The sequence below is a fragment of the Pistacia vera genome, unplaced genomic scaffold (genome assembly GCF_008641045.1).
Source record: "Pistacia vera cultivar Batoury unplaced genomic scaffold, PisVer_v2 Contig89, whole genome shotgun sequence".
Classification (NCBI taxonomy): Eukaryota; Viridiplantae; Streptophyta; class Magnoliopsida; order Sapindales; family Anacardiaceae; genus Pistacia; species Pistacia vera.
Window position 1 is genome coordinate 548,448 of NW_022196767.1, and position 25,857 is coordinate 574,304.

The following is a 25,857-nucleotide window of genomic DNA, read 5'->3' on the forward strand; positions in this document are numbered from 1 at the left end:
TGAAAGCATGATTAAGAAAATAAAAAAGAAGCTACCTCGTTTAAGTAATTGTTTTAAAGACCAGTGAATTGGGTCCAAAAACAAGGGAGAAATGCATTATATCTCTTTCTGGAGTACATCAAGACGATCATGTAAATAAAAAGCTTAACTGACTCCTTTGTGGAGTACATCTTGTTTCGCAATCAAATTATTCCCTTGACCATCTCTTGCAGCAAAAGGCTTGAGAAGCATTACTATCTTGGTGTTGGTCTTTTGCGGCTGAAGGCTTCAGATGCCATTAGTGCTACCTTTAACTGCTCAGAAGCAGTGTACCCTCTGCCCTCCATCCGCCCATGTACGCGTACAGCATCTTTCACAAACCCACCTGCGATAAGCCCATTTATAATCCTCTCAAAATCACCAGGCTCCATTTCCTCCTCCTTTGATTCTAGAACCCCGAGAGCCTGAAGAGCTTTCTTCTCAACCCCAGCCCTTGCGTACATATCACAAAGGCTTACTTGAAGTTTAAAAGGCGGAACCTCACCCTGCTCAGAAATCTTACCCAATAGCTGTTCAGCCTCATCAATCAGCTGCAGTTTACCCAACCAATCCACAAGAACAGTATAAGTAGCAGGTCCAGGCTCAAACCCATCCTTCTCAAGTTGCAATAAGAGGCTTAAGGCCTTATCCAATAAATTCTTCTTCTCATAAGCTGCAATCATGCTAGCAGTGCAGCTATCATCGGGCTTGTGCCCAAGTTTTAACATGTAATCAAAGTTGGTCCTTGCCTGATCAGGATCACCGGCTAGTCCATAAGCCTCCACAAGCAAGGTGCAAGTCTCCAAAGTTGGCTGGAATCCTGCAAACTGCATGGTTGTTGCAATTCGTCCAGCTCCACTAACATCACCACGTCGGGCATAAGACCGCAGCAATGCTAAATAAATCTCCCTTGAAGGTTTTATGTCTCTTGTCTCCATCTCTCTGATCAATGTCTCACCCAACTTGGGTTGGCCATCATGTACATATGCCATGATCATTGAGTTGTAGACCTTCATGTTCGGTTGAAAGCCATGGCTCCTCAAGCTTTCAAATGCTTCTTTAGCACGATTGAGGTCGCCTGCCTTGCTATACATATGAACCAGCACAGCGGCTGTCAAAAGATCTGGCTGTATACCATTCTCATTCATCTTTTTGAGAATTCTGTCCGCATCTTCTAATCGATTCTCTTTAGCATGGGCTTCAATAAGCTTTAAGTAGTCACGGATGCTTGTTTGGAAAGATTTTTCACTCAACACAAGTTCTGACACCTACACAATAATTCATTTACCATTAACAGATTTTTCACTAAACACAAGTTCTGATACCTACCAAAATACTTCATTCAACATTAACTACATCAAAATAGTTAATACATTTTGGACTGTATAATGTAACCCAGAAATTTTCAACTCTGGTTAGCACACATGTTTTTCTAGCTCATAAAAATCATGGGGGAAATTCCAAGTAGAATAACATAAAAGCTGGAGGATCTAAATCGAGAACAGAATAGATCAATAGAAACACACTAAAAAGATGTGCAAATTAAATCAAAGTGAAACTACTGGTTAGTCACATTGAAAGTGCATAGATGAGAGTTGGAGAGTAACCCTAGTTTTACGATTTTATAAAACCTAGCTGTTCATGTCACATGCATAAAAACAATTATGACACCATGGTCATGGTATCTACTTTCTTTCCTTTTTTTTTTTTTTTTTTTTTTTTTTTTAAAGAAGCCACACAGATGGTCATCACATTGTTAACGCTTCTGTCAGAGTCAAACATTAGTGAATGAAGACTAGGAGATAATCATAAGGCAAACAAGTTATACACAATTCAGCTTTCCATCGTGGTAAAGAAAATTAGTCAACCATAAATATTACTGAATCATGACAAGATATGAGATGAATAAATGTGGGCAGTTACCTTGAGGTATAATTGCGTATTCTTTTCCTGCAATCTATCAAGCAAAGTGATCCAATCTATCCTGCTAGGCTGTAGAAGCTCTTTCCATTCAGCCAACAAAGTAGAAGGGTCTTCCTCCTCTTTTAATGAGAGGATTTTCTCAGTAGCCAGTTTGCATTTCCCAGATATTGGCTTCGGTTCCTGAGGCCATAGGACCTCTTCTGACTCATGAATCTTATCAGCCACTTCGGTCCACTTTGAATCTGATAGATCAAGTCCATAAATCTTGTATTTTATCTTCCCGTGTCTCTTTGGAAGGGTGACAACTTTAGGCTTATTGTCCATCCCAACACCCTCTTCATCCATAACTGTACCGTCCTTTCCCTCTGCTTCCTCTTTTTCCTGTGCTTGTGCCTCTTTTCTTATTCGCTCCAAATCCTCATAAAACTCACGCTCCTCCATTTTTTCACGAGCCCATTTAAACCTAAGCTCTTTCAACAGATCCCCACGAATACCAACTTCACCGGCAAACCTAGTCATTACCTTCACCTCTTCAGACTGTAAAAACCCCTTCATTTTCTCCTTCTTCCTGGCTTTCTCCATGTCATCCAACACCGAATTGCTGACTTCCCACACTGTCTTCCACAAATCCTGGCTAAAATCCTGAGATGGTGTACCCACAGCAGAACCACGCATATGTTGTAAACCACCCTTTTCCATCTCAGACACAACTTTCTCAACTAGAATCACTAACATACTATCAATCGTTTGCTTATCGCAATCTGGATAAGCTTCAACCATTTTCTTACGCATTATCCATACAAATCGTGACAAAAACTCATTAATACTCTCATCCTCCTCCTCCTCCATATCGGTTCCCAGGTCCACGCTTGAGCTAATTAGTTTAGTTTCACGATTTGAATAAATATATCTAATGAAAGACAAACGGGGTGATGGGATTCTAGGATTTTGGAGAAGATTATAGTCATGACTTTTTGGTGAACAAATGTAAGGCAAGAGTGGAGCTACAATGGTGGATAAATTTCGGTGATTACTGAAATAAGGAGTTGATAATCTTCCATTTAATCTTGATAAATTGTTAATAGTATCCTTAGAAACTAAGCGCTTCAAATTCATCTCACAGAAAAAGAGGAATTTTAAAATCGTAATGCAAAGTCTTAAAGCAAAAAGATAATTAAAGAAAAGAGAGAAGCCGTTGATAAGTAGGCTAACCTGCAATGGAAATGTGAGGCCCTCAATTCGCCGGTGATTTCAGGGTTTAGTGACTGAAGATGATGAAGTTTACGAGAGTGAGGGGTTTACCTAACAGGAGGAAGCTAACTTAGACGACATCGTATCATTAAAAAGAAAAAAAATCTGGTTTAGGGCTAACCACATTGAGCCTGACAGATAGGAAAGGATCTAATCCATTAAGCCCAAGGGCGATGAAAGACCTAACATTGGGCAAAACCATATGATGGTAACTAATCAATTGAACCCGAGGGCTAGGAAAGACCAGACCAAACATGGGCCCAACCATATGGCCTAATAATGGATCTAATCAAGTGAGCCCAAGTCAAAGAAAGACCAAGCATAGCTCAGATCGGAATCCGATCATCGGTTTAACAACTCCACAAATTAAAAGTATCGCAATTTTCTGAGGTCAAATAAATGGTTAAATTCTTCGTTTAGGATGAGCTGAAAATTTTCTCAAATCCCTTGTTATAAATGAATCAAGTTGAAGTCACATAAAAGTGAGTCAAGATAAGAGAACAGAATTTGTATTGTCCCAATTAAAGCTCTGCACTGTTCATGATGGTATGAACCCCAAAAAGTATTACATGACTAAAGAATATGCTTTGAGAAGGTAAGAACCCAGTTCGGACTAAGATATTCGGTGAATTAGATGCCCGTATTTCTAATCACGATCAATCTGAATTGTAAATGTGATAGCATCAAATCCAATACCTCTAATATTACAAGATCAGATTCAACAAGGAGATCAAAAATTTAAGCTGCCTCCTACAAGTACAGCAAATAATAATCTAGATTCTTTACATTTAAGAAGAAGAACTATACATTCCTATATAAGGCTTAAACCCAGCTCTAGAAAAGTCATCAGTTAACCATGTTAGGTTACAGAAAGAAAAGCTAATGTTTGACATGCATAAATCTTGATAATTTCCTTCCCATAAATCCAAACGTCTGAGATGGCCTCTTCTTATCTTTAGCAGTATCATCAACTGAACATTCTGAAGCATTAACTTCCTTCTCATGTTCCAATAGACGAAGCAATTCTTTAGCAGTCACCTGTCCCCTGGAGTTCCCATTCACAGAAATGTCGATGAGAGCCTGAATGATGCTCCCTGTCATGGCCACTTCACAAAACTCCGCTCGCTCATAACATAAGGATAACAGGATACCCACTATGTGCTCCTGTTCCTCCTTGGTTCCAGTTTCCAGTAGTTTGGCAATTAAAATGATGCTTAGATTGGTTTGGGCAACAGCAGTCCTGGCCTCCTCATATGAGCACAAGACGTTTATAATCTTGATGCAATATCTTGCCAGAATTGGATCTTCCAAGAAATGAACAAGCCTGGGGATGCAATCCAAATATAAGATGTGGTCAACAATGTTACTATCACAAGACAAATTATGTAGTATCTTGATACAGAGCTCATGGAATTCCCTGATTTCAGTGCCAAGGACTTTAAGGATTGAAGGTAAAATGCCAGATGCCACAAGTCCAGATTTGTAGCACTGTTGGCAGGACAACACTTCGATGATTTCAAGGGCTTTTTGTGTGATTTCAGAATCCAGAAAAGATGCCAACACAAAAAACTCATCTTCATGAAAGGGAGGCATTTCATCTCTGTGTGAAACAGCCAATTTATTATTAGAAGAGCGAAGTCGTTTTACTTATGTAGCAAGACTAGTAACTAAGAAAACAAATCTGGGAAAGGACCATGGAAATTACCATCTTTAGAAATGTGCAATAACGAACAAAACATTGAAGTCTATAGTAAAGAATATCTATATGAGCAGAAACAGGAACAGATAGTGAATCTAAGGATTATAAGAGTTTGGTCTTGGTGCATATGATAAATCTTTTATCCTATAAACAAGCAGTACCCTATAATATGTTTAATACATCCTGAATTTTCGTTACTCTTTTTCAAGTTCATTCAATACGCCATCTGATCAAATAAGTTTCCCATAGAATAACAGGCCCATCTATTCCCAGCAAGTTTTAATGGTGGTAATTTTTGATGAGTTGGTTCCATTATCTTACAGAGTTAACATATATCACTTGTTTATATACTGTTTTTGCCTAACTCTTCTGGTAGGTAAAACAGCTACATGATGCATGAGCATGTAAAGATATCTCCATTTATTTTCAAGCATGAATTTTAACAGCCTATTCTCAATTAAAAGGAGTGAATCTGGCATACTCATGTTTCATGTCTTGTCTATAAACTTTTCTTGCAATTTCCATACAAGAGAAAAACTTTTTTTATCAAAAGATACCTGGTTAAATGAAATTGTTACCTGCTATGACTCAAAACAGCCAAAAGCACCTCTGCTCCATCTTTTTGAGCTTTTACATCAGAAAAATCATGTGCATCCTTCAAAAATTTTATCAGTGGCTTCATATAGCTGTTTGAAAATACCAAATGACCGCATTGGTCATTTTCCTTCAGTTGCTTTCTAACATTTTCCACTGCATCACAGTGTGATCCCCATGGACGAAAAGCAAGTTTAGGGAGAAAGGTTAAATCTGTGCCATCTCTAGTCATAGAAGATAGATGCCTCTGAGAATTAGCAACCACTCGAGGCGGCATACTACCGAAACCATCATTAGTCTTGCCATTTGATAAATCTGAACTATAACCAGTATCTGAAGAAGGAAGTGACACATTGCTGACTTGAAGACACAAATTATCAATAGAACTGCCAAAGCTAGAAATGGAGTAGGAAGAGGAAGCTTTCCATGAGGAATGAAGAGGAGGCATTGCATCTGGCTGAGGAATAGTGATCCCATGCTCCAAACACCACTTTGAAATAAGCCTTTTCATTGCTAAGTTTGGAATAAGGGACAAATCGTCCAGTCTCATGAGGGTCTTGGGGCACATATTGTGACCCTCGTTAATCCATTTTTCTATGCACACTCGTTCAAATGTCTTCCCAGAAGCAATAACAACAGGATCATACATCAGTCTCAAAGAAATGGGACATTTGAATTCCTCAGGAGGTTCAAGTGTAACGGATTCATTAACTTGGGTCTCATCCCACACATTGTTCACTCGTGGCTCTGTCTTAATGGATTGACGATATGACCCTTCAAGCGGAGCATGGGTACTCTTAGTTTTATGTTGCCAAATTAATCCTCCATACTTCTTCAAAAGGTACAAGAGGTACTTCAGGACTTTCCTATTTTTGAAATCTGTATCAGAAACCTCATCAAGTAATCTTTTAAGAGATCTTCTCTCTATCAAAAGAGCCAACTTGGATGTAATGTTCAGCCTTAAAGCTGCAAGCTGTAGAGTCTCCAGTTCTAATTGGTTAATAATACCTGATGCGGATATGTCCTGCCGAAGAAGAGATAGTAAACCCTTCCCAGCCTCTTCTTCAGAAGGTTCTAGTGGAAACTTTGCTCTCCTTAGATCACGGATAATCCCAGAAATCTGCATACAACCATCTATACTCAAAGCTAACTAAAAATCAGTTACTAAAGTGCAGGTGTATAGTAGTGATAAACCCAATAGCGGATGCTATATCAAAATAACAGTGTTTCAGCTTATACTATATCAGCATGCTCTTAAAATGACCCCCATTACTAGTTCTAGCATTTAAGCAAATAGAATTTGTATCTAAGAAATAAATATTCCTACAAATTGCTTCTAGCATTTAAACAGAGAACTTTTTCTTAGATTGAACTTCACTACCATGAACAAAAAAAAATTGAAGAAAAGCTTTACAAACCTCCTCAGCCAACAATGGTGGAACAATATTCTGAATTTGGCACAAACCCAGCTCCAATGAGTTCCGCACTCTTTCAAATCTCATCTGTATCCTATCTGCTGTCATTGCCTTTAAATTTACAATTAAAAACAACGTTGCAACAAGACAATGCAAATTAGAAAAAGCCTTGAAAAGAAAATACCTACTCTTGATCAGCTAAACATAAAATAGTAGTATTGAGCAGATTTTGCTTTTATTTATACCAAGTAAAGTTTACTGCACTGAGAACAATGCTGGAGAAGTGACTTTGCTTTGTCCATTGCCTGCTGAAATGAACAAAAGGTCTGTAATCCGGATGTGCATCGAGGCCGAGCAGATTCAATGTCTGAAATTATGTGAGAGATTCTCTGAATCAACTTCTTCAGCTCTAAACACATCAAACGATGCACCTGCATTCATCTTATATAGTCATATACATGTACTCAGTAGCAAACATTTATTGCCTACCTCCCTTCTTCCTTTCAATAAATAAGTATGGGCAAGCAGAAACATGGAATAAGGAAAAAAAAACATTTTCTAATAAAAAAAATCTATAAAATGAAACATAGTTCTCCACCAAGGAACTGGGGAAAAAAAAAAAAAAATCCAATCGAAGTATTCCATAATACTGGAGCAAGGTGAACGTACTTCAAACCACAAGGATAAAAGTGCAAATATCCCTATTAAGAATACATAAAGTTGAGTCAGACCTTGTAATCAGGATTGAGTGTTAGCACACAAAATAAGATTGCTGGAAAGGACTAAACTCCAATTGTAGTGTACAATCACCATAACGCTAGAGTAAACAAAAGAGATATAGCTTGGAGATGAACAAAACAACTGATTTTAACCTTAATGGTGCAGTGATCTCGAAGTTGGCCCTCAAATTCAGCTTCAGCAACATCACACCCCATCAAGTTAAAAAGTATCCTCAATCTGCGAAACACATAAATAATTTGAATGGTTAAAAGAATTATTTTTCCCGGGATGCAATTTCATCCTCAGGCGTAAAAAGTTCTGTTTATCATCACGCAGTAACAACAAACCCATAAACTGGGACAGTTTAGCTTGTTGCATATCCAGCAACAAAATCTACTGTAATGGTAGAACTAATAATTCCCAATAGAAATTGGAAAACAAGCGACAAAATATACATTAGGCATGCTCTTATTTATTATCTGTATTACAAATTCTGGCAGGGCAGTCACTGAAGAAGTGAAAAACGAAGGTAAAACTTCAAGAACGAAACTCGCCCACTTAAATAGCAGAGAGCATCAGCATAAACAAAGAACCAAATCCGCAACGCAATGGTACCTAAGTTAAAAGATGAGAGTATACAGTAAAAGCAGTATTATTCAAAGTAAAGATGTATAAAAGTAGAGACAAATACAAGTACAGCCATGAACACCAAAAATTTCCTCAAAAAGATATGACAACTAACACGGTTTCTAAGAATAACGCCAATTTATTTTCAGGGTCATGTTCTGAACAGGAGTAAGTGTTCCTTTGCAGAAGAGTTTGTTTGCATGTATTTTGGCCTTTCAGAGGCAACGCCATGAAAAAACATGGTCCTGTTGAGTCCAAAAATCAGGTCAATTAAACAAATTTTAATATTGACAATTTCTAACAACAATGATGGTCAGCCTCATTACTGCTCAGTGGACCCACAAGTCATAACGTCCAATCATCTTTACGTACAGAAAGGGGTGATTAATACTCTTATGTTTGTGTAAGATATTGTTTGCGAAAATATCTTATTATTTATACTAACAGACACTTGAGATTCTTCCACCAATAAAATAACAAGAAAGCTAAATAACATCCCCAACGACTTAGTAGTGGACGTCTTGAACCTAGATGAAAACCAGAGTCTCTTTCAGAATGTAACAAAGAAAAAGTGATCCGTTCACACTTCACGTTAGTTATTGTCTAAGATTTTCCACGCGGTTCTTACTGCACATAATTGTCTAACAATTGCGACTGAAAACAATAGCAAACATTAAGCTGCTAGAAGAAACCTCAGCCTAGAGTGAATTAGGACCTGGCCAAACCACAGTTTTGATGATAGCAGAACAGTGGTTACGAATTGGCCATTGTTTTATGAAGGGCATGGGTGTTAAATTTGCCCAACATACAGTTCAGTTGACTCCTGCTTTGGTACTTCTGTATGGCCAAAAACACTCATAGCCAAAGATAGATATAGAAATAATTCTTAACTAAAAAAAAAAAAAAAAAAAAAAGAGCCCAACACAGACAAAAGCTGATTCTAGATAAGATTAAATGCTTTCTTTATCTACCCTGTAATGCTAATCACCCGTATATTAATATTTTACACACACACACATTACAGTACTAAAACATCTGCAAATAGAGCCCACTGAAAGAGGCTAATAAACTAGAGAGTTGACATGGTCGCTTTGAACTAGAAATAAACCAAACGAATAATATGATATTAGCATACAGAAGTTCCAAGCAGATAATTCAAACAAACAAACACTACCCACTTCAGGCGTAACCTATTGACCATTCAAAGTTTTAATACCATATTCTTCATAGTCAACAAAGTCTCCTTGCATAACAACTGTTGGAGATTCTACATTGATTAGACATGCTTAAGCTAATGGGTTTATAAGAGTGGACAATTCTCATACTCAATAAGACCTTTTCAGGACCGTCTCAAAAGCATTTGTGACCCTAGGCAAAAATTACTTTAGGAGCCTTCTAATAATATAAACATATATTAAAATAAATTTGATAAAATATATCAAATTTATTTTCTTGTTTTTTGAGATGCAAAATCATTAGGAGAGGTGAACAACGATCGGCAGGCTAACTGGGTCAGGTTGGTGGGGGGTTGTGGAGAGCAGATGTTGGAAAAGTGATGGTGGTGAAATAGGTATTTCCAATGCTTGGATTGGCCAGAAAAGGCTTGAGAAGTCGCAAGCCAAAAGGAATTGGTGGCCGCCGATTTGACGGAGTAAACGAATGAGTTATGATAGGGATTTTGGTGACAGGGTTGAGGGGAGGAAGATGGTGGTGTCAGGGAAGGCCAACAACGCCAGGTACATGCTGAAAGGTCAAAAATGGTTTGTCTGCACGGTGGAGTTGGGTTATGAGATTCGTAAAAAAATCGATCAAATCGAGGGCTATCAAGGTTGGAAAACCCTTGGGAAAATGATAAGTGATGATTCCAGTCATTTGGTGAGAAAATTATGAGAATCACTCCAAACGGCTGGCAATGAAAGAGGGATGAAGATAATTTATGTGAATGTCCGAATTTGTGATGGAATTGGGGTTGAGTAATTTGAGACATGTAAATGACTATTTACCTTTTATGTTAAAGAAATTTAATGTGTTAATTTAGGGTGTAAATTGGAATATATGAAACTAGATGTACAAACTACTATTTTATCAAACTTTGGGTGGGAATATATGTAAAAAATTTATAATAAATTCGGGTCTTTTTGGCTTTTTTTTTTTTTTTTTTTTTTTTTTCCTCTTGGCCTGGATAAAAAATCATACACCATTTTTTTTTTAATATATTAAAAAATTATAAAAAATTTGAGCCTCTATTTTTGGGGGCCCTAGGCAGGTGCCTTACCTGCCTACCCCTTGAGCCGGCCTGGACCTTTTAGGTGAGGAGTTGGCCCAAACAACAAGTGGTATCAGAGCCAGGTTTTTTGAGCTGGCTGACCATGAAGGGAGTGTTGAAGATCATACATCAATTAGCACGCTCAAACCTATAGGTTTATAGAATGGACAATTCTCTCATTCAATAAGACCTTTTAGTAGGAGTTAGGCCCAAAAACCAACAACAACAGGTAACAAAGCCCACAATAAATTAGAGTCAAAACAGGTCAAGTAGAAAAGAAACACTTAAGGTCCGCTTGAGAGTTTCATGGTAGCGGTTATGAGGGTAAACCACTGTAGCGGTTTTTGAGGGTAAACCATCGTAGCGGTTTTGAGGGGTTTTTAGTAGCGGTTTTTAAAACACCCAACCTGTGCTTGGGAGTTTATTTTCTAGCGGTTCTAACGTTTTTTAAAATGATAAATTTACATATATACCCATAAAAATACCCCAACTCTAACTAGTACTTTGGAGTTTTGTTTTTTCAATTATAAAGTAAGAGTTCTTATTTGTTTTCTACTTATTAGTATTTTATAACTTCAAATGTGATAAGTTTTTTTATCATTCTTCATCATTCTTTGCAGCATCTGGAATGATTGAAAAATTGTAACTCTACTTCTCTAAGAAAGCATCTAGAAATGAGATTTTATAATTTTTTTTTTTTATGATTGCTTAAAATTGTTTTATATTTATATGGTTGAATACTTGCATATTATGATTATTTTTTTTTTTTTTTTTTTGATGTAATTGGGATAGTTTTATAGTGGATAGGGTATTTGTGGAATATAATTTTAAAACCAACCAAAACACCCCGATTTGGGATGTTTTATAGACCCTTCAAAAATACACTACACTGGTTCTGAGGATTTTTGAGCTAGTTAAAACCAGTGCATAAAAAATCTAACAAGTAATGATTTAAAAACACTTCAAAATCAGTCTAATTAAAAACCCCTCAAAACCAGTAGAAAAAAAACTCTCAAACAGATCTTTAGTATACTCATCAATTACTAATTAAATTAAATAGAATAGCGATTAGCTTCAACAATTCGCAGGCCTTGGTTGATAAAAAATTAGGTAAATGTCTAACTTCAAGCAAGCAGTCTACTTCAGGTATATATCAAGCTGAGCATTTGGATGCCAATAACAAAGCTGAAAAAAGAAGGAACTTTAAACTTAGAAGAACTGACCGATTAAAGAATAATATTCAGGCTCCAAATATTGGTGCACGCAAGTATATTTAATTTATGCCTCCTCCTTTCCTTTCTACTCTGAAATGAACTGAAGCGTACGTATCTACAAAATCAGAATAAAAGTAGGGAAGGTTATTGTATTATATATATAGAATATACGCCAACATGTTAAAAGATTATCTATCACCTCAAGCACGAGATTTTATTGTACAATGGGATCCTCATTGGTTGTGATATGACCTCAAGCATCCACTCGTTTGATTTTATACTGCTTTCTTCAATTAGATTCAACGATCAAATTTCAATATAATTTTCCGTTTATTCAAAGATTCCCTCTATGGGTGGTCCTCATGCTTTTGCTAGAAGATGAACGAGTGGATGTGAATATGAGACTACTCAAACTCCTGAGAAGTCAGAACTTGTTTTAGTAAAACCTGTTTGTCTTTTCTAACCAATATACTTCAAAATTAAAAGAAATTCGGTGTAAACTTAATGGACTTTGCCAGAAATAGAAGAGTAAATAAGGAGTTCCTATCATATTCATGGGCAAGGACCATATTTCGACAGGAGTTGAATACACGGTGAATACATTGACATAGCTTTCTGGGAGTGGACTTGAAATGATAAGGATTCTAAATATCAAGATTTTGCGTTATTTTTAAAAGATTCCTCACGCATTTACTTTAACAGCTGGTCAATATTGTCTCATGCCAAAACAAGTAAAATTTTCTACATAGAATCTGTCTGCATACCAAATATTGATGATTCATAACAGGGACACTAAACATCTCATAATATGATTTAATATTGTTTTGTTAACGAATTGACAGATGATCCAAGTATTTGTTTTCAGTAATTAACCAAAGACAGAGTGACCTTTGAACAAGTTAAAATGCAGGGCCTGGAGGGAAATGATCAGCTGTTATTAAACAGTTGCAAGGCTTAATCAGTGTGACAATAATTAGAAATTGTGGATTACTGCTTTTTGGCTTTGGAAAAGATATGAAGTAAAACCAAGTTGATCACAAAGTATCAACTTGGCTAGACCTAGATCATGTAATCAAAACTAATTATTGCATCTTGATAAAGTGGGCTTATCTATAAGTCACTCCCAAAAGCTAGTTCAAAAGAAGAGTCGGTCCAACTACATATATACATAGTAGCCCACCGACATGGTGATGTGAGACAAATTCAATTTCAATAATAGTAGCCCACCAACATGGTGATATGGAATAAATTCAATTTCTTTGATATCATGATAAAGTGGACTTGAATATAACTCACTCCTCAACCACATATATACATAATAATAGTTCACCAACTTGGCCATGTGAGACAAAACCAACTTCAATACATTTTGTCAAATTAATTTGTAATTATGACATGAAACTCCACCTTCAAAGCATAAACGGTGGACGCATAAAGTTGGTAGATGCAAAGGTGAAATATTCTCATAGTTGAAACAAGCAATTGGGAGTAGTTTATAATTTTTAGTTCCTCTGAAATCTAAATAGATAAATATTACAGCAAGGGCAATATAGTAGCTGAAGGGTTTAACCCCAGCAGGAAGTAAACTGACACAGGATCTTCTAAAGGAGCAACACCTGTTGACTCTGATGATACAGCCCCAAAGAACATTAAAAAAAAAAAAAAAGAAAATACTATCACCGCACGCCTCACCAAACTGCCAGGCAAGAAATCTTTGGAATGTTGCTCATCAGTATTCAGAAGGTGATAAAACACTGTTTCCAAGTTCCAATAATCAGTGACGTACTAAATTTAAGGACAAGCTCTGATAAAATCTATAACAAAAGGTGCATTATATTGTTGATCTTGATGATGGTAATCACAACCGGCCAAAAGGGTATACAGCCGGCGCCCACCCTCTTGATGGGTAGGTCTTCACTTTAGAAACGGAGAATAATGAATCCTCCTTCGTTTATGAAAGAAACATATTTGTTTTCTACATATCATCTTCATCTTAGTTACTAAGTACTGAACTGATTATTCGTAATTAATATTGTTCTCATCGTCACTACAAAAGAATAAAACATATGCTGATTATAGAGAGAATATTACACCAAGTTGGTCAAATAAGCCAGGAAAGGAAATCCCTTAGTCCCACTAAAAAGAAAATAGAATATCGTACTGTGGATTTTGCGGGTCACAAAAGGTGGGGCGACAGAATTTCATCTTGTTTGGGCATCTAATACCAGCTGGTAAATTCTCAATGATATCCACTGGCTGATGATATTAATAATAAAAGACAAGAAAAAGAGTTTATAAAGAGCTAGGAGTTTGACATTAGATTCTCCTGTTCTATTCTAGTCCTCCGCTAGCTTAGCCTTGCTTAAGCAAGCGAATCACATCTTAATTTACCCTTAAAATTATTCGCCAACTTGCATGACCCACCACCTCTCTCCTCTTGCTTATAAGAAGCAGGCATGGCAATCTCTTGCTCATACCATCCCTTGACTTCAGTCTTCTCCTTTGACAAAGGCACTTCTTCATCAACTTCCCATCCCTTTTGTAACTTCTTTAGCACCCAAAACTCAATACACATTCTTATAAGAGCAATGTCGTCCAGCTCTTTCTCTTCTTCACGTCGTTCTGACTCGACGTGGACTGCTGAGCAAAACAAGCAATTTGAGAGGGCACTGGCTGTTTATGACAAGGACACCCCAGACCGATGGGTAAATGTGGCCAGGGCTGTGGGTGGAAAGTCTCCCGAGGAAGTCAAGAGACACTACGATCGCCTTGTGCAGGATCTCATGTATATAGAATCTGGCCAGTTCCCACTGCCCAATTACAAGCCCACCACTGGGACCAACTGTATAGGAATTACTGATGGACGAAGGTAGTATACAGTAACACTTATTACATTTTCGCAAACTTACTATTTTCCCTTTCTGTTAATTTGCTTGCTACTACAATCATTTTCTCGTTTGCCTCTCTGTCATTTGAATATAATGTTCTATCTCTTATAACTAAATTAGCGAAGCTGTAATATACAAAGGAGCCCTCTTCCTTAGAGAATCACTGTCGCATGTGTTTCTGGTATTGCTTCTAGCCAAAATGCCATCCCACAACTTAACAAAGTCCATGGCATGGCAGGGAAGCAAGGTTAAGTAGAAGATTATAGACCATTAGTTTTTCTTGATAGTCAAAATCATACCTTTTCGGAAAAAAAATCGTTTTACACAAAAAATGAGAATGCCTGTCCAGTTATTTGCATGCATAAAACAGCATAGAAGCCTTGGGCGCAAGTTCAAATTAGATGATTTGTAGATGTGATGATAGCAAGCACACACAGACACATTATGCTCTTTAGGGTCAGCAATTACCACTTACTTGTATATAGTATAAAAGAGAACTGCATTTTCTTAAAAAGTATAATATCGCTATAACATATCAAACATTTTAAAATCCATTATCAACTAACACTTTCAGAACTCTGAACTTGTCCATGTTTCCTCTGACATGTCATCCACTCTCGTTTTTCTTTCTGTTAGCTACAATTCAAACCAAACACCGACCTTCATCCCTTTGACAATTTTTTATTACTTTAGATTGCTTCCAATTATAGTTCCATTCAACTTCCTGAGAAAAATCCCACATGAAATCTAATCCTGCTTGTTTTAGATCACATGCACATGGCCCTATAATTTGGAGTCAGCCCACTATGATATATAAACTATTATAAACAAACCGATACTTCTAGTTATACTCATCACGTTCCATGTAAACCCTCATCAATCCCAAGGATTTCTCAAAACAGAGCTTCTTGGATCTAGCTGAAACTTCCAGGCAGCATTAATTAGTAGCTAAATAAAGAAATTTTCATGAACCCAATTTGANCATAAAAAAAGAAAATACTATCACCGCACGCCTCACCAAACTGCTAGGCAAGAAATCTTTGGAATGTTGCTCATCAGTATTCAGAAGGTGATAAAACACCGTTTCCAAGTTCCAATAATCAGTGACGTACTAAATTTAAGGACAAGCTCTGATAAAATCTATAAGAAAAGGTGCATTATATTGTTGATCTTGATGATGGTAATCACAACCGGCCAAAAGGGTATACAGCCGGCGCCTACCCTCTTGATGGGTAGGTCTTCACTTTAGAAACGGAGAATAATGAATCCTCCTTCGTTTATGAAAGAAACATATTTGTTTTCTACATATCATCTTCATCTTAGTTACTAAGTACTGAACTGATTATTCGTAATTAATATTGTTCTCATCGTCACTACAAAAGAATAAAACATATGCTGATTATAGAGAGAATATTACACCAAGTTGGTCAAATAAGCCAGGAAAGGAAATCCCTTAGTCCCACTAAAAAGAAAATAGAATATCGTACTGTGGATTTTGCGGGTCACAAAAGGTGGGGCGACAGAATTTCATCTTGTTTGGGCATCTAATACCAGCTGGTAAATTCTCAATGATATCCACTGGCTGATGATATTAATAATAAAAGACAAGAAAAAGAGTTTATAAAGAGCTAGGAGTTTGACATTAGATTCTCCTGTTCTATTCTAGTCCTCCGCTAGCTTAGCCTTGCTTAAGCAAGCGAATCACATCTTAATTTACCCTTAAAATTATTCGCCAACTTGCATGACCCACCACCTCTCTCCTCTTGCTTATAAGAAGCAGGCATGGCAATCTCTTGCTCATACCATCCCTTGACTTCAGTCTTCTCCTTTGACAAAGGCACTTCTTCATCAACTTCCCATCCCTTTTGTAACTTCTTTAGCACCCAAAACTCAATACACATTCTTATAAGAGCAATGTCGTCCAGCTCTTTCTCTTCTTCACGTCGTTCTGACTCGACGTGGACTGCTGAGCAAAACAAGCAATTTGAGAGGGCACTGGCTGTTTATGACAAGGACACCCCAGACCGATGGGTAAATGTGGCCAGGGCTGTGGGTGGAAAGTCTCCCGAGGAAGTCAAGAGACACTACGATCGCCTTGTGCAGGATCTCATGTATATAGAATCTGGCCAGTTCCCACTGCCCAATTACAAGCCCACCACTGGGACCAACTGTATAGGAATTACTGATGGACGAAGGTAGTATACAGTAACACTTATTACATTTTCGCAAACTTACTATTTTCCCTTTCTGTTAATTTGCTTGCTACTACAATCATTTTCTCGTTTGCCTCTCTGTCATTTGAATATAATGTTCTATCTCTTATAACTAAATTAGCGAAGCTGTAATATACAAAGGAGCCCTCTTCCTTAGAGAATCACTGTCGCATGTGTTTCTGGTATTGCTTCTAGCCAAAATGCCATCCCACAACTTAACAAAGTCCATGGCATGGCAGGGAAGCAAGGTTAAGTAGAAGATTATAGACCATTAGTTTTTCTTGATAGTCAAAATCATACCTTTTCGGAAAAAAAATCGTTTTACACAAAAAATGAGAATGCCTGTCCAGTTATTTGCATGCATAAAACAGCATAGAAGCCTTGGGCGCAAGTTCAAATTAGATGATTTGTAGATGTGATGATAGCAAGCACACACAGACACATTATGCTCTTTAGGGTCAGCAATTACCACTTACTTGTATATAGTATAAAAGAGAACTGCATTTTCTTAAAAAGTATAATATCGCTATAACATATCAAACATTTTAAAATCCATTATCAACTAACACTTTCAGAACTCTGAACTTGTCCATGTTTCCTCTGACATGTCATCCACTCTCGTTTTTCTTTCTGTTAGCTACAATTCAAACCAAACACCGACCTTCATCCCTTTGACAATTTTTTATTACTTTAGATTGCTTCCAATTATAGTTCCATTCAACTTCCTGGGAAAAATCCCACATGAAATCTAATCCTGCTTGTTTTAGATCACATGCACATGGCCCTATAATTTGGAGTCAGCCCACTATGATATATAAACTATTATAAACAAACCGATACTTCTAGTTATACTCATCACGTTCCATGTAAACCCTCACTAATCCCAAGAATTTCTCAAAACAGAGCTTCTTGGATCTAGCTGAAACTTCCCGGTAGCATTAATTAGTAGCTAAATAAAGAAATTTTCATGAACCCAATTTGAAAGATCTCGGCTAGTATAAGAAAAAAAAAAAAAAAAAGATGAGATAGTTCTAGTTCATCTTTACATCGAAGATCTAAATTTAGAAAGATTATGTTATCCGGATGCGGGTAAAAAACATGGTGCTTTGTTCCCTGTTTTAGAGGAAGAACAAGATTATCATGTGACTAATGATGCTCAAATTTCTGTCTTTTTCTTATGTGATCAGGCTTATGAAGAATCTGAAGCTTTAATGAAACGAAGGAAGTGGGAGAAATGTTGTGAGAAGATGTGTACAAAAGCATATGCATGCACCAGTATAAAATATATGAATCAATGCTCGCGGTATTACTACTGTTGATGTATTAATCTAATCGGTTGTCTATGAAGCTGATAAAAAAGAACTGCACGTGTTTGCCCCCACCCCCACCTCCACCTTAAGTTTGTAATAAATTTTCTAACGTTTAAGCTTGTACTGATTTCCTCTTTCTAATAAATTTTCAAAGTGAAAAAAGTGTTATGCTTCATTGCTTCTAACGTTAAGTTTATACTGTCGTACTCTTTCTAATAAATTTTCAAAGTCAAGAAAGTGGTTTGCTTTGTTCATATCAAAAGAAAAGTAGAAAACGAATACAACAGAGACAGAAGAAATGATGAATAAACAGAGAACAGAGGCGGGAAAATATTTAAACAAAAAGTATTTTACATGGAGATGCGGGGTATCGATCCCTGTACCTCTCGCATGCTAAGCGAGCGCTCTACCATCTGAGCTACATCCCCCCGATAATTACAAGTATAAACTTTAATAATTTGAATATTAAAATACCATATTTCCAAATCATTTGCATGATGATCTAAATTAATCCAACATAAGTTAAAAATTTATATTGCTTATATCCAGGAAGGACAATATAATTTTCTCTATTAATTTCTTGTCTGGGAAAATTTATGTGGCATAGTTATTTAACTGTAGATGTGTTTTTTTTTTTTTTTTTTTTTATTTATTTTTTCTATTTTACTTTCTTTTTTTTTAATTTTTTTTTTTTTTTTTTTATTTTTCTTTTTTATTTTTATTTATTTTTCTTTTTTATTTTCAATTTATATTTATTTTATTTTTTTTTTTTTTATTTTTTTTTTTTTTTTTTTTTATTTTTCTATTTTTTAATCAGCTTTTAATCTATTATGAATCCTAAAATTAAGGCTCCACGAGTATGAAAACATGGCAGCACAACAAATAAGAAAAAAAACCGTTATCAACATTTTATATCCATAAAAGAATTGAGATTGAACGAAAAATAAGGCGAGTAAAAAACGTTAAATAGATTGGTGTGAGGCGAAGGTAATAGTATAATTGGAAGGGTTTACGAAGTTGAAGGGTGCCATTGTTTCTGACGAAAAGAAAAGGAAGATGGCAAAGGCAAGGTGTGTTCTCGCGGTTGTGTTGGTGGCGGTCCTATTCATCCAGGCGGTGTCAGTAATAGCCTCCATGGATGAAGTAGACCAGGTAGCCTCAGATTTGAAGGACACAATCGATTCAGCTAAAAATGCTGCAGTGGATTCCCACGACAACGCAAACCAAACTTTATCGGATGTCCAAGACAAAGTTAATTCTACCATTGAGTCTGCCAAGAATAACCACGAGGACGTTGCCCAGACTGCCTCTGATATCAAGAGCAAAGTCGACTCTGCTGTTGATTCTGCCAAACAAACTAAGGAAGATACCATGTCATGGTATGACTGGATTCAATTTAAACTTGGGTACGTAATTAATACTACTTACTTTAACACAATAATATGGGTTTTCATTTAAAAAAATTTCATCTTTAATATTTTTCTCACGGTTTTTGTTTCTCTTGTAGGCTCTTTGACGAGTAATTTAAATATTCAAGTCTTCTGTAAAACTCCGGATTATGTAAAATTTTTACAGAATTTGATATGAATATCAGAGTATAAGATCTTGGATTTGCCATTATATTAGCATTGATTGTGTTGTGTGTTTGTAAATATAAATTCACCACCACTCCTCCAATCTCTTGACATATCACCGAATTAATTTAATCAATTCAAAGATTTGATATTGTGTTAAAATTAATATTGGTTATTTGGAGTGATAAAATACATACCTTTGAAACTGAAGATAAAAAACTAGCATCCCATTCTTAATTTTCTTTCGTGTGAACAACACCATTGTCAGGAAACAAACAGGATCTAAAGAATAACTCAGCGTTGACTTGAAAGGAACGATATCATCATCATCTTCTTCTTCATCAAAAGTCAAGCCTCGTAAGTGGTAACCACATGATCCAACAGTAAAGAGAATCCAAATAATGATTAATTAATATTACTTTTGCGGTAAACCAAGCATCTATCTCATCACATTAACTATCACTTTGTTACTCTTAACTACTGCACCACAAAAATCTCAAACGTCGCTCCCTTCCGTTTAAGCAACCCATTTCTTTTCAACGAGTAGATACTCCGCCAGAAAAGAAAGATATTGACTTGATAACGTGTGTGAAATAACATTAAGTTGAAAAACACAGACTTCACCAAATTAATAAATATGAAACGGAGTGGATTTGTCGTCAACAATGATGGATCTGACAACACTATTATAACCCATTTGCATAGGCATTTATTTGTAAGAATGAAATGTGGGTTTGTAGATACACTGTGTTGAATGATTTTCGTTTTCGTAATAATGAATATGTTGATAGGTTCTTCTTGTCCAAATAAATCTTTCGGAAAAGACTTGTTATATAAAGCCATGGCCAGTTGTAACTAAGAGATAACAAAAGATTAACAAACTGGGTGGCATTGATAAGAATAAAATCACCTTGTATCTTTAAGTGAGTTTTTATAATTTTCTTACGTTCATTTAGCAATGGGGTCAAGCTGCCCAAGGAACATCTTAGTAAAGCCCAAGATAAACAAAAGCTGTCTCCTCCAGAACTAACTTAGTAAAAATTCCGAATTTGTTGTTTGAATAAAATTTGATCCGCTCTCTAATCCCCGTGACCAGTTTATGCACATCTTAACAAATTTCAGACTCAATAATAGGCTAAGTAAATCACAAATGTGATAGTTAACCTTTTAATAAAACTCAAATACAAAATCTTTGAATAACATAAGGACTTGCCGTCCGCGCCAAATGGTTAATTTTATGATTCATCAGTTTGAAGCCTTTCATATACTGGATTTATATTTGCTTTCTATCTTAACATAAAATCTGAGTTTGACATCGATATTTAATAATATTAAGTATATTAAATTGAACTAATCACAAAAAATAAATTTAATTAAATATTTTACGAACAGCTTGAAGGAACAGAATCGCAATCGTATATTTTAAGGAAAGATTATGAACTGAACAAGGGGGGGACCGGTACTGGTATTAAAGAGAGGTACGCCCAAGGAAATAAAAACTTCCTCCGTGCTGGCATGGTAGATTTAAGAGCAGGCATCATTAATATCATGGTCCAGCATCCGAGCCCCCAGTTTGGTACCTTTTGCTCTTTACAGATTTCTGGTTTGACGAAACAAATAAAAAAAAATGGTTTTTTTTAATCGACCAGGCCCAGACCTGAGGCTGAGACCTGGCAGATTCAGTTCAGGATATATAGGCTATAGCCATAAAACTCAATATATTTTTGCAGCCAAAATCTGATATTCATGCAACCAAAGACCCAAAGAAATAATCATGAAAACAATTAAAACACTCCATGCTTTTCCATCAACTCATCATTTTAACCCTCATTGAATGTGAAAGACAAGACATATCATTTTCTATCCCTGTTAGTATTTGAGAAATATTAGGCAGCTGCAAGGATTAGAGAGAGAGAGAGAGAGAGAGCATATATAGCTCGAAAGGGAAATTAACACAAGATTTTGTTTATAGCAATTAATGTCGACGATAGCGATTTAAAAAGATAAACAAGGATTAAAATAAATAATTATACAAATCACTGATGATATCCATTTAATAATGCCCTTTACTATAATACTCACCTGATTGTTTAATCTCCTGCGTTACACTGGCTCTCTGGTTGTTGCTTCTTCGCGTTACTCTTGTTATTGTGCATCCAGACCTTGAAAACTTGCCTCCTCACACCAAGTTCAGCACAAAATTTCTCCACTTCTTCATCATCTTGCCTCTGGAACCTCCATCCCACTTTCTCAGCAAATTCCATCATCTTATCTTTCTGCTCCTGCGTAAATTTAGTCCGAAACCTCTTCTTGGACAAAACAAAAGGAGGAGGTGGTGGTTGAACTCCTTCGTGAGCATTAGACTGAAACACATGAAGATCTTCACTAGAAGATTCAGTACCCCCACTAAGACCACCATAAGCCACATTCATTGGCGCAACAATTGCACTTGATGGACTAGTGTGCATACCTATTGAATATTTTTGATGATGCAGCATCGTTGGAGATGGCAATGGTGGGGGTAGTTGAAGTGGATTAAGTATTATAGTTCTTCTACTACAATTACCACTGAATTGGGTCTCTCCATTCACCTCTTTTCGGTGAAAGTTTCGGTGGCAGTCACAAGCAGCACATTTCAAGGCTTCAAGTGTGCCTTCTTCACCGCTAGGCATGAACTCACCGCATCCATCGAAAACGTTACCACCAACACTGGCTGCGTGGTTTTTAAGGCATTCTCGATACCTTACACTGCCCATTTTGGAGTTTGATCCAATGGAGATCGGTGCAATTGTTGAACTGCTGACAGTAACTCGATCTGGGTGTGGAGATCTTGCTTGGCCAAGTGATGGTTGTCGTTGTAGCTGATCTAGGGTTTGACTCAAACTGTTCACCGTAGTACCATTATTATTCCCTTCCCTTCTTCTTTCTAAGCCTGGCGTTCTTGTTTCATTTTCTTGGCTTAATTCCATTATCATGCAGTGAACCTTTCAGCAGTCTTGCCGGAAAACAAAAGAAATTTCTTGATCTATTAAGTTCTCTTAATGAAACCCTCAAATGTTTCCCATGCTCTAGCTTTTAAAGCAGATGAAAATGTTTAGGTAACTAGATATTCTCCTTTTAACTCTCTTATATATTCTCAATACTCAGCATTACGCTCCTGCACCCACCGAACAATTAATGCCTCTAAATTAACAGTGCATACAAGTCATTCAAGTAATAATTAAGCTCAGAAAGACAGAGAAGAAGAAGAGAGAGAATTGTTATAGTTAGCAATAATAATAAAAGATAAAAATACCCTCAAATAACAAACAAGAAATTGAAGTTGAAAGGACGGATCAAACTCACAGCTAGAGAGAAAAGAGCATACGCAGCAGCTTCAGGTGCTTTATCATCATCAAAATGAAAATTAAGTGGAGAGATATATAGAAAGAAAGAAAAGGGAAGAGTTAAAGTTTAGGTTTAAGATTTAAGAAGATGGTAGTGCTTCTGTGCTTCCCAGCAAGAAAGCTAACTACATATCCAACAAGAGACAGTTTGGTTGCTTGTGATGAAGCTGGGGAGATAACGGGAGATATTGATGAGATTATTTAGAAGCATTTTCTCTTGACAAAAAGGTCCGACAACGTCATGTTCATCCTCTTCCCCACGCCCTGCCATTTTTGGGTCCCACTCTTTTCCTTCATTATTGCTCCTTCCATTTTTTTCTTATCTCAAACTGAACCCACTTGACTTCACACCCAACCAAATTTACTGGTATATACTACTCACAGCTACCTAAGCTTTCATGATGCGACGTAACTTTTCTTTTTTCTTTTTCTTGCTTTCTTCAAATCTTAGTTTTACTTGATAATCAAACACCCACTACTGTTAAACTGATTAAACCATGATTATTAGAAGCTAAGAGCCCACGCAAAACAGATCGAAGAAGAAGGTAAAAAAAAGAAAAGGTGAAAAGTGAAAAAGAGATCGAGGAGTGGGAAGATGGTCCATGCACTGTGTTGCTGCTCTTGTCCTGTTGTGTTGTATTTCATATCTCAAATTGCATCAGAGAGGCAAATGCTATTGTGCGCATTTCTGAAACTCTCTGGCAAACCACGCTTGCCCCCAAGCAATGTCTTTACCTTTCCGTGATGCAATCGATGGCTTTATTTGTCTCTCCCTCTCCCTCTCCACGTTTTTGCTTTGGTACTTGTTTGTAACCTGTTTCATTTTTGGTGCAGTACAGCTTCATTCAATACAAATTCCGAACCAACCAACGAAACAATCGTCCTCTCTGGATCTTTTCTTTTTCCTTTTTCTTTTTCAAATTAAAACACAACATATAACAATTTTAATTAAGTCATCCTGTAAATTCAATGATGTCATGCTACTGCTCCTCCAAACGGATACTATTCTGCAATGGAACAATACAATATCCAGTTTTAATTGTTTATATGATTAATGTATGCATGTTTAGCCTTTGCATTACTCATCTCATCTACGTTGTCAATTACACGTTTAATGAGTTCAATAAAATGACAAATGAATTCAGAATTATATTATTCTTAACAAGTTGTAACGTATTGTCAGCTTCTCATCAGACAAAACACTTATGACCAAATTCGCAACTTGCATTCCGAATCCTCTTATAGCTAGTACCCATTTTCAGCTTTAGTTTCAAATAACCCAGTGATTGCATGATGTAATGGCTGATTCTGATTGCTGCCCATAAGCTGATTTTCAGACTTCAAAAACCAGAGAGCTACCTGAAATAGTTGAGAAAATCAAGGATTGAAATAAACTAATCATAGTCCAAGAATCGAAAAAGGAAAGCAATATTAAGCTCAGTTAACGAAAGGAGTAAGGCAAACAACTCTACAAAAAACTCAATCATAAGTATTGGGGGCAGTGCACAAAATTGCCAAATACATTGGGCCAACACCAAACTCACTTCTAGCTTTTTTGCTTTACTTGAGCAACGGCCCAGACCAGCGCAGCCCAATATCCTTTCCCGGGTTTCTCAAATTTCCTTTATTTGTACGAGATTGAATATAAATCTTCAAATACATTCCAAAAATTTTTTAAACACTTGAAATAATGATAGATTCGTAACTCTTTTCAAGTAAAATAAAGTTAGTGGAATATCCTGCTTCTGTTTACAACTTTTCATATGAGTTGACGTATGATATGGACGTGGTTCCATATTTCGTCTTTTTTCTTCTTTTTATCCTTAAAAATTTTAAAATAAGAACTGTAAATTTAAATTTTGAAATAAAAAATCACATACATTAGAAAATTTTAGGCGAATCTGCTGCCCCGCACGGCCGCACCTAGTCGAGGAGAGAAAGTGCTTCTATCTTTTGTTTTTAACATTCTAGTAATTATGCCTTTTTTTTTTTATTTTTTTTTTTTTTGTTATGGTCAAGATACCTATTCAAATTTACATGTATCTCAATTAATCTTTCGCGGCCTTAAAATTACCCGTTGGATAAAAACTCAAATGGCTACCGCTATTAATAACTATGGAGGGATTTGAATTTAAAACCTCTTAAATAATATACTCAAGATTGATCTACTCGACTACTCAGAGATAATTTAATTATGCTTGCTTAAACACACTTAAGCTCAAACTCAAGCAATTAATTGTGTTATCAAACAACTTCTACTAATTGTTTTATGTGAAATTATTCTTTATAACTATAGATATAATATTAACTTTTTAATCATAATGATCATTGTGGCATTAAGTTTAAGATTAATGCCAACAACATGATAATTATGGGTGCGTTTGGTTTATTATTTCATCCCCTATTTCCCAAATATTTGTTTGTTTAATTATTTAGGAAATACTATTATATTTTTTAAAATTACTTTTAGATCCCTTAAGTTTATTAATTTCATAAATACCCCCAGAAAAAAGTTTTAAAATTAATAAAAATACCCCCACCCACCCATAGTTGCCAGATTCCGGCGACCACCATCAGTGGTAGCCAGAATCTGTCACAACGGCCTACAAACTATCAAAATTGGCCAATAATTCGCCAATCTGGCTAGAAAAGGCCAGATCTAGCCGTCAGCGACAACCAATCAACGACAGCCATATCTTTAGCGGTCACTGACGGTCAACGACAACCATATCTTTAGCCGTCGCTAACGGCCAAATCTA

At 36.3% G+C, this 25,857-nt stretch overlaps 5 protein-coding genes and 1 non-coding gene across 11 annotated transcripts; 2 read left to right on the forward strand and 4 right to left on the reverse strand.

The window, feature by feature from the left end:
- Nucleotides 1-11: 11 nt before the first annotated feature.
- On the reverse strand, nt 12-3,230 carry LOC116119434 (protein NUCLEAR FUSION DEFECTIVE 5, mitochondrial). The gene is made up of 2 exons (XM_031405384.1): nt 1,942-3,230; nt 12-1,286 (listed from the first exon to the last, which is right to left on the reverse strand). The coding sequence occupies exons 1-2, from the start codon at nt 3,055-3,057 to the stop codon at nt 234-236; spliced, it is 2,169 nt and encodes a 722-aa protein (XP_031261244.1). The 5' UTR covers nt 3,058-3,230; the 3' UTR covers nt 12-233.
- A 679-nt stretch (nt 3,231-3,909) lies between these two features.
- Nucleotides 3,910-11,798, reverse strand: LOC116119459 (U-box domain-containing protein 5-like). Of its 6 annotated transcripts, XM_031405407.1 has the most exons (7): nt 8,363-8,490; nt 7,773-7,857; nt 7,146-7,331; nt 6,904-7,011; nt 6,494-6,605; nt 5,470-6,364; nt 3,910-4,792 (listed from the first exon to the last, which is right to left on the reverse strand). In XM_031405407.1, exons 1-7 carry the CDS (start codon nt 8,476-8,478, stop codon nt 4,072-4,074), a joined length of 2,223 nt encoding a protein of 740 aa, XP_031261267.1. In that variant the 5' UTR covers nt 8,479-8,490; the 3' UTR covers nt 3,910-4,071. The 6 variants fall into 6 exon arrangements, with proteins under 6 accessions (XP_031261267.1, XP_031261270.1, XP_031261266.1 ...); XM_031405410.1 differs by lacking the exon at nt 8,363-8,490 and adding an exon at nt 11,737-11,798 and having other exon boundaries at nt 5,470-6,605; XM_031405406.1 differs by having other exon boundaries at nt 5,470-6,605.
- A 2,381-nt stretch (nt 11,799-14,179) lies between these two features.
- LOC116119429 (protein RADIALIS-like 4) lies at nt 14,180-18,300 on the forward strand. Its single transcript, XM_031405379.1, has 2 exons — nt 14,180-14,596; nt 18,016-18,300. Exons 1-2 carry the CDS (start codon nt 14,184-14,186, stop codon nt 18,038-18,040), a joined length of 438 nt encoding a protein of 145 aa, XP_031261239.1. The 5' UTR covers nt 14,180-14,183; the 3' UTR covers nt 18,041-18,300.
- Nucleotides 16,394-18,300, forward strand: LOC116119430 (protein RADIALIS-like 4). The gene is made up of 2 exons (XM_031405380.1): nt 16,394-16,820; nt 18,016-18,300. Exon 1 carries the CDS (start codon nt 16,398-16,400, stop codon nt 16,812-16,814), a length of 417 nt encoding a protein of 138 aa, XP_031261240.1. The 5' UTR covers nt 16,394-16,397; the 3' UTR covers nt 16,815-16,820; nt 18,016-18,300.
- Nucleotides 18,301-18,493: 193 nt separating this feature from the next.
- Nucleotides 18,494-18,566, reverse strand: TRNAA-AGC. The gene has a single exon. It is a non-coding gene; the product is annotated as a tRNA-Ala (tRNA).
- Nucleotides 18,567-21,654: 3,088 nt separating this feature from the next.
- Nucleotides 21,655-23,265, reverse strand: LOC116119439 (zinc-finger homeodomain protein 5). The gene is made up of 2 exons (XM_031405390.1): nt 23,058-23,265; nt 21,655-22,869 (listed from the first exon to the last, which is right to left on the reverse strand). Exon 2 carries the CDS (start codon nt 22,685-22,687, stop codon nt 21,803-21,805), a length of 885 nt encoding a protein of 294 aa, XP_031261250.1. The 5' UTR covers nt 22,688-22,869; nt 23,058-23,265; the 3' UTR covers nt 21,655-21,802.
- Between the last annotated feature and the right edge of the window lie 2,592 nt (nt 23,266-25,857).

What these genes read in the sequence shown, in the direction of transcription:
- LOC116119434 (XM_031405384.1), bottom strand. Translation starts at nt 3,057, where the DNA reads ATGAATTTGAAGCGCTTAGTTTCTAAGGATACTATTAACAATTTATCA. An exon ending in ATACGCAATTATACCTCAAG is followed by an intron (nt 1,287 to 1,941) that starts GTAACTGCCCAC and finishes ATTATTGTGTAG; the next exon opens with GTGTCAGAACTTGTGTTGAG.
- LOC116119459 (XM_031405406.1), bottom strand. Translation starts at nt 8,478, where the DNA reads ATGGCGTTGCCTCTGAAAGGCCAAAATACATGCAAACAAACTCTTCTG. An exon ending in AGTGCAGTAAACTTTACTTG is followed by an intron (nt 7,012 to 7,145) that starts GTATAAATAAAA and finishes GTAAATTTAAAG; the next exon opens with GCAATGACAGCAGATAGGAT. An exon ending in CACCATTGTTGGCTGAGGAG is followed by an intron (nt 6,606 to 6,903) that starts GTTTGTAAAGCT and finishes GGTTGTATGCAG; the next exon opens with ATTTCTGGGATTATCCGTGA.
- LOC116119429 (XM_031405379.1), top strand. Translation starts at nt 14,184, where the DNA reads ATGGCAATCTCTTGCTCATACCATCCCTTGACTTCAGTCTTCTCCTTT. An exon ending in GGAATTACTGATGGACGAAG is followed by an intron (nt 14,597 to 18,015) that starts GTAGTATACAGT and finishes TTATGTGATCAG; the next exon opens with GCTTATGAAGAATCTGAAGC.
- LOC116119430 (XM_031405380.1), top strand. Translation starts at nt 16,398, where the DNA reads ATGGCAATCTCTTGCTCATACCATCCCTTGACTTCAGTCTTCTCCTTT.
- LOC116119439 (XM_031405390.1), bottom strand. Translation starts at nt 22,687, where the DNA reads ATGATAATGGAATTAAGCCAAGAAAATGAAACAAGAACGCCAGGCTTA.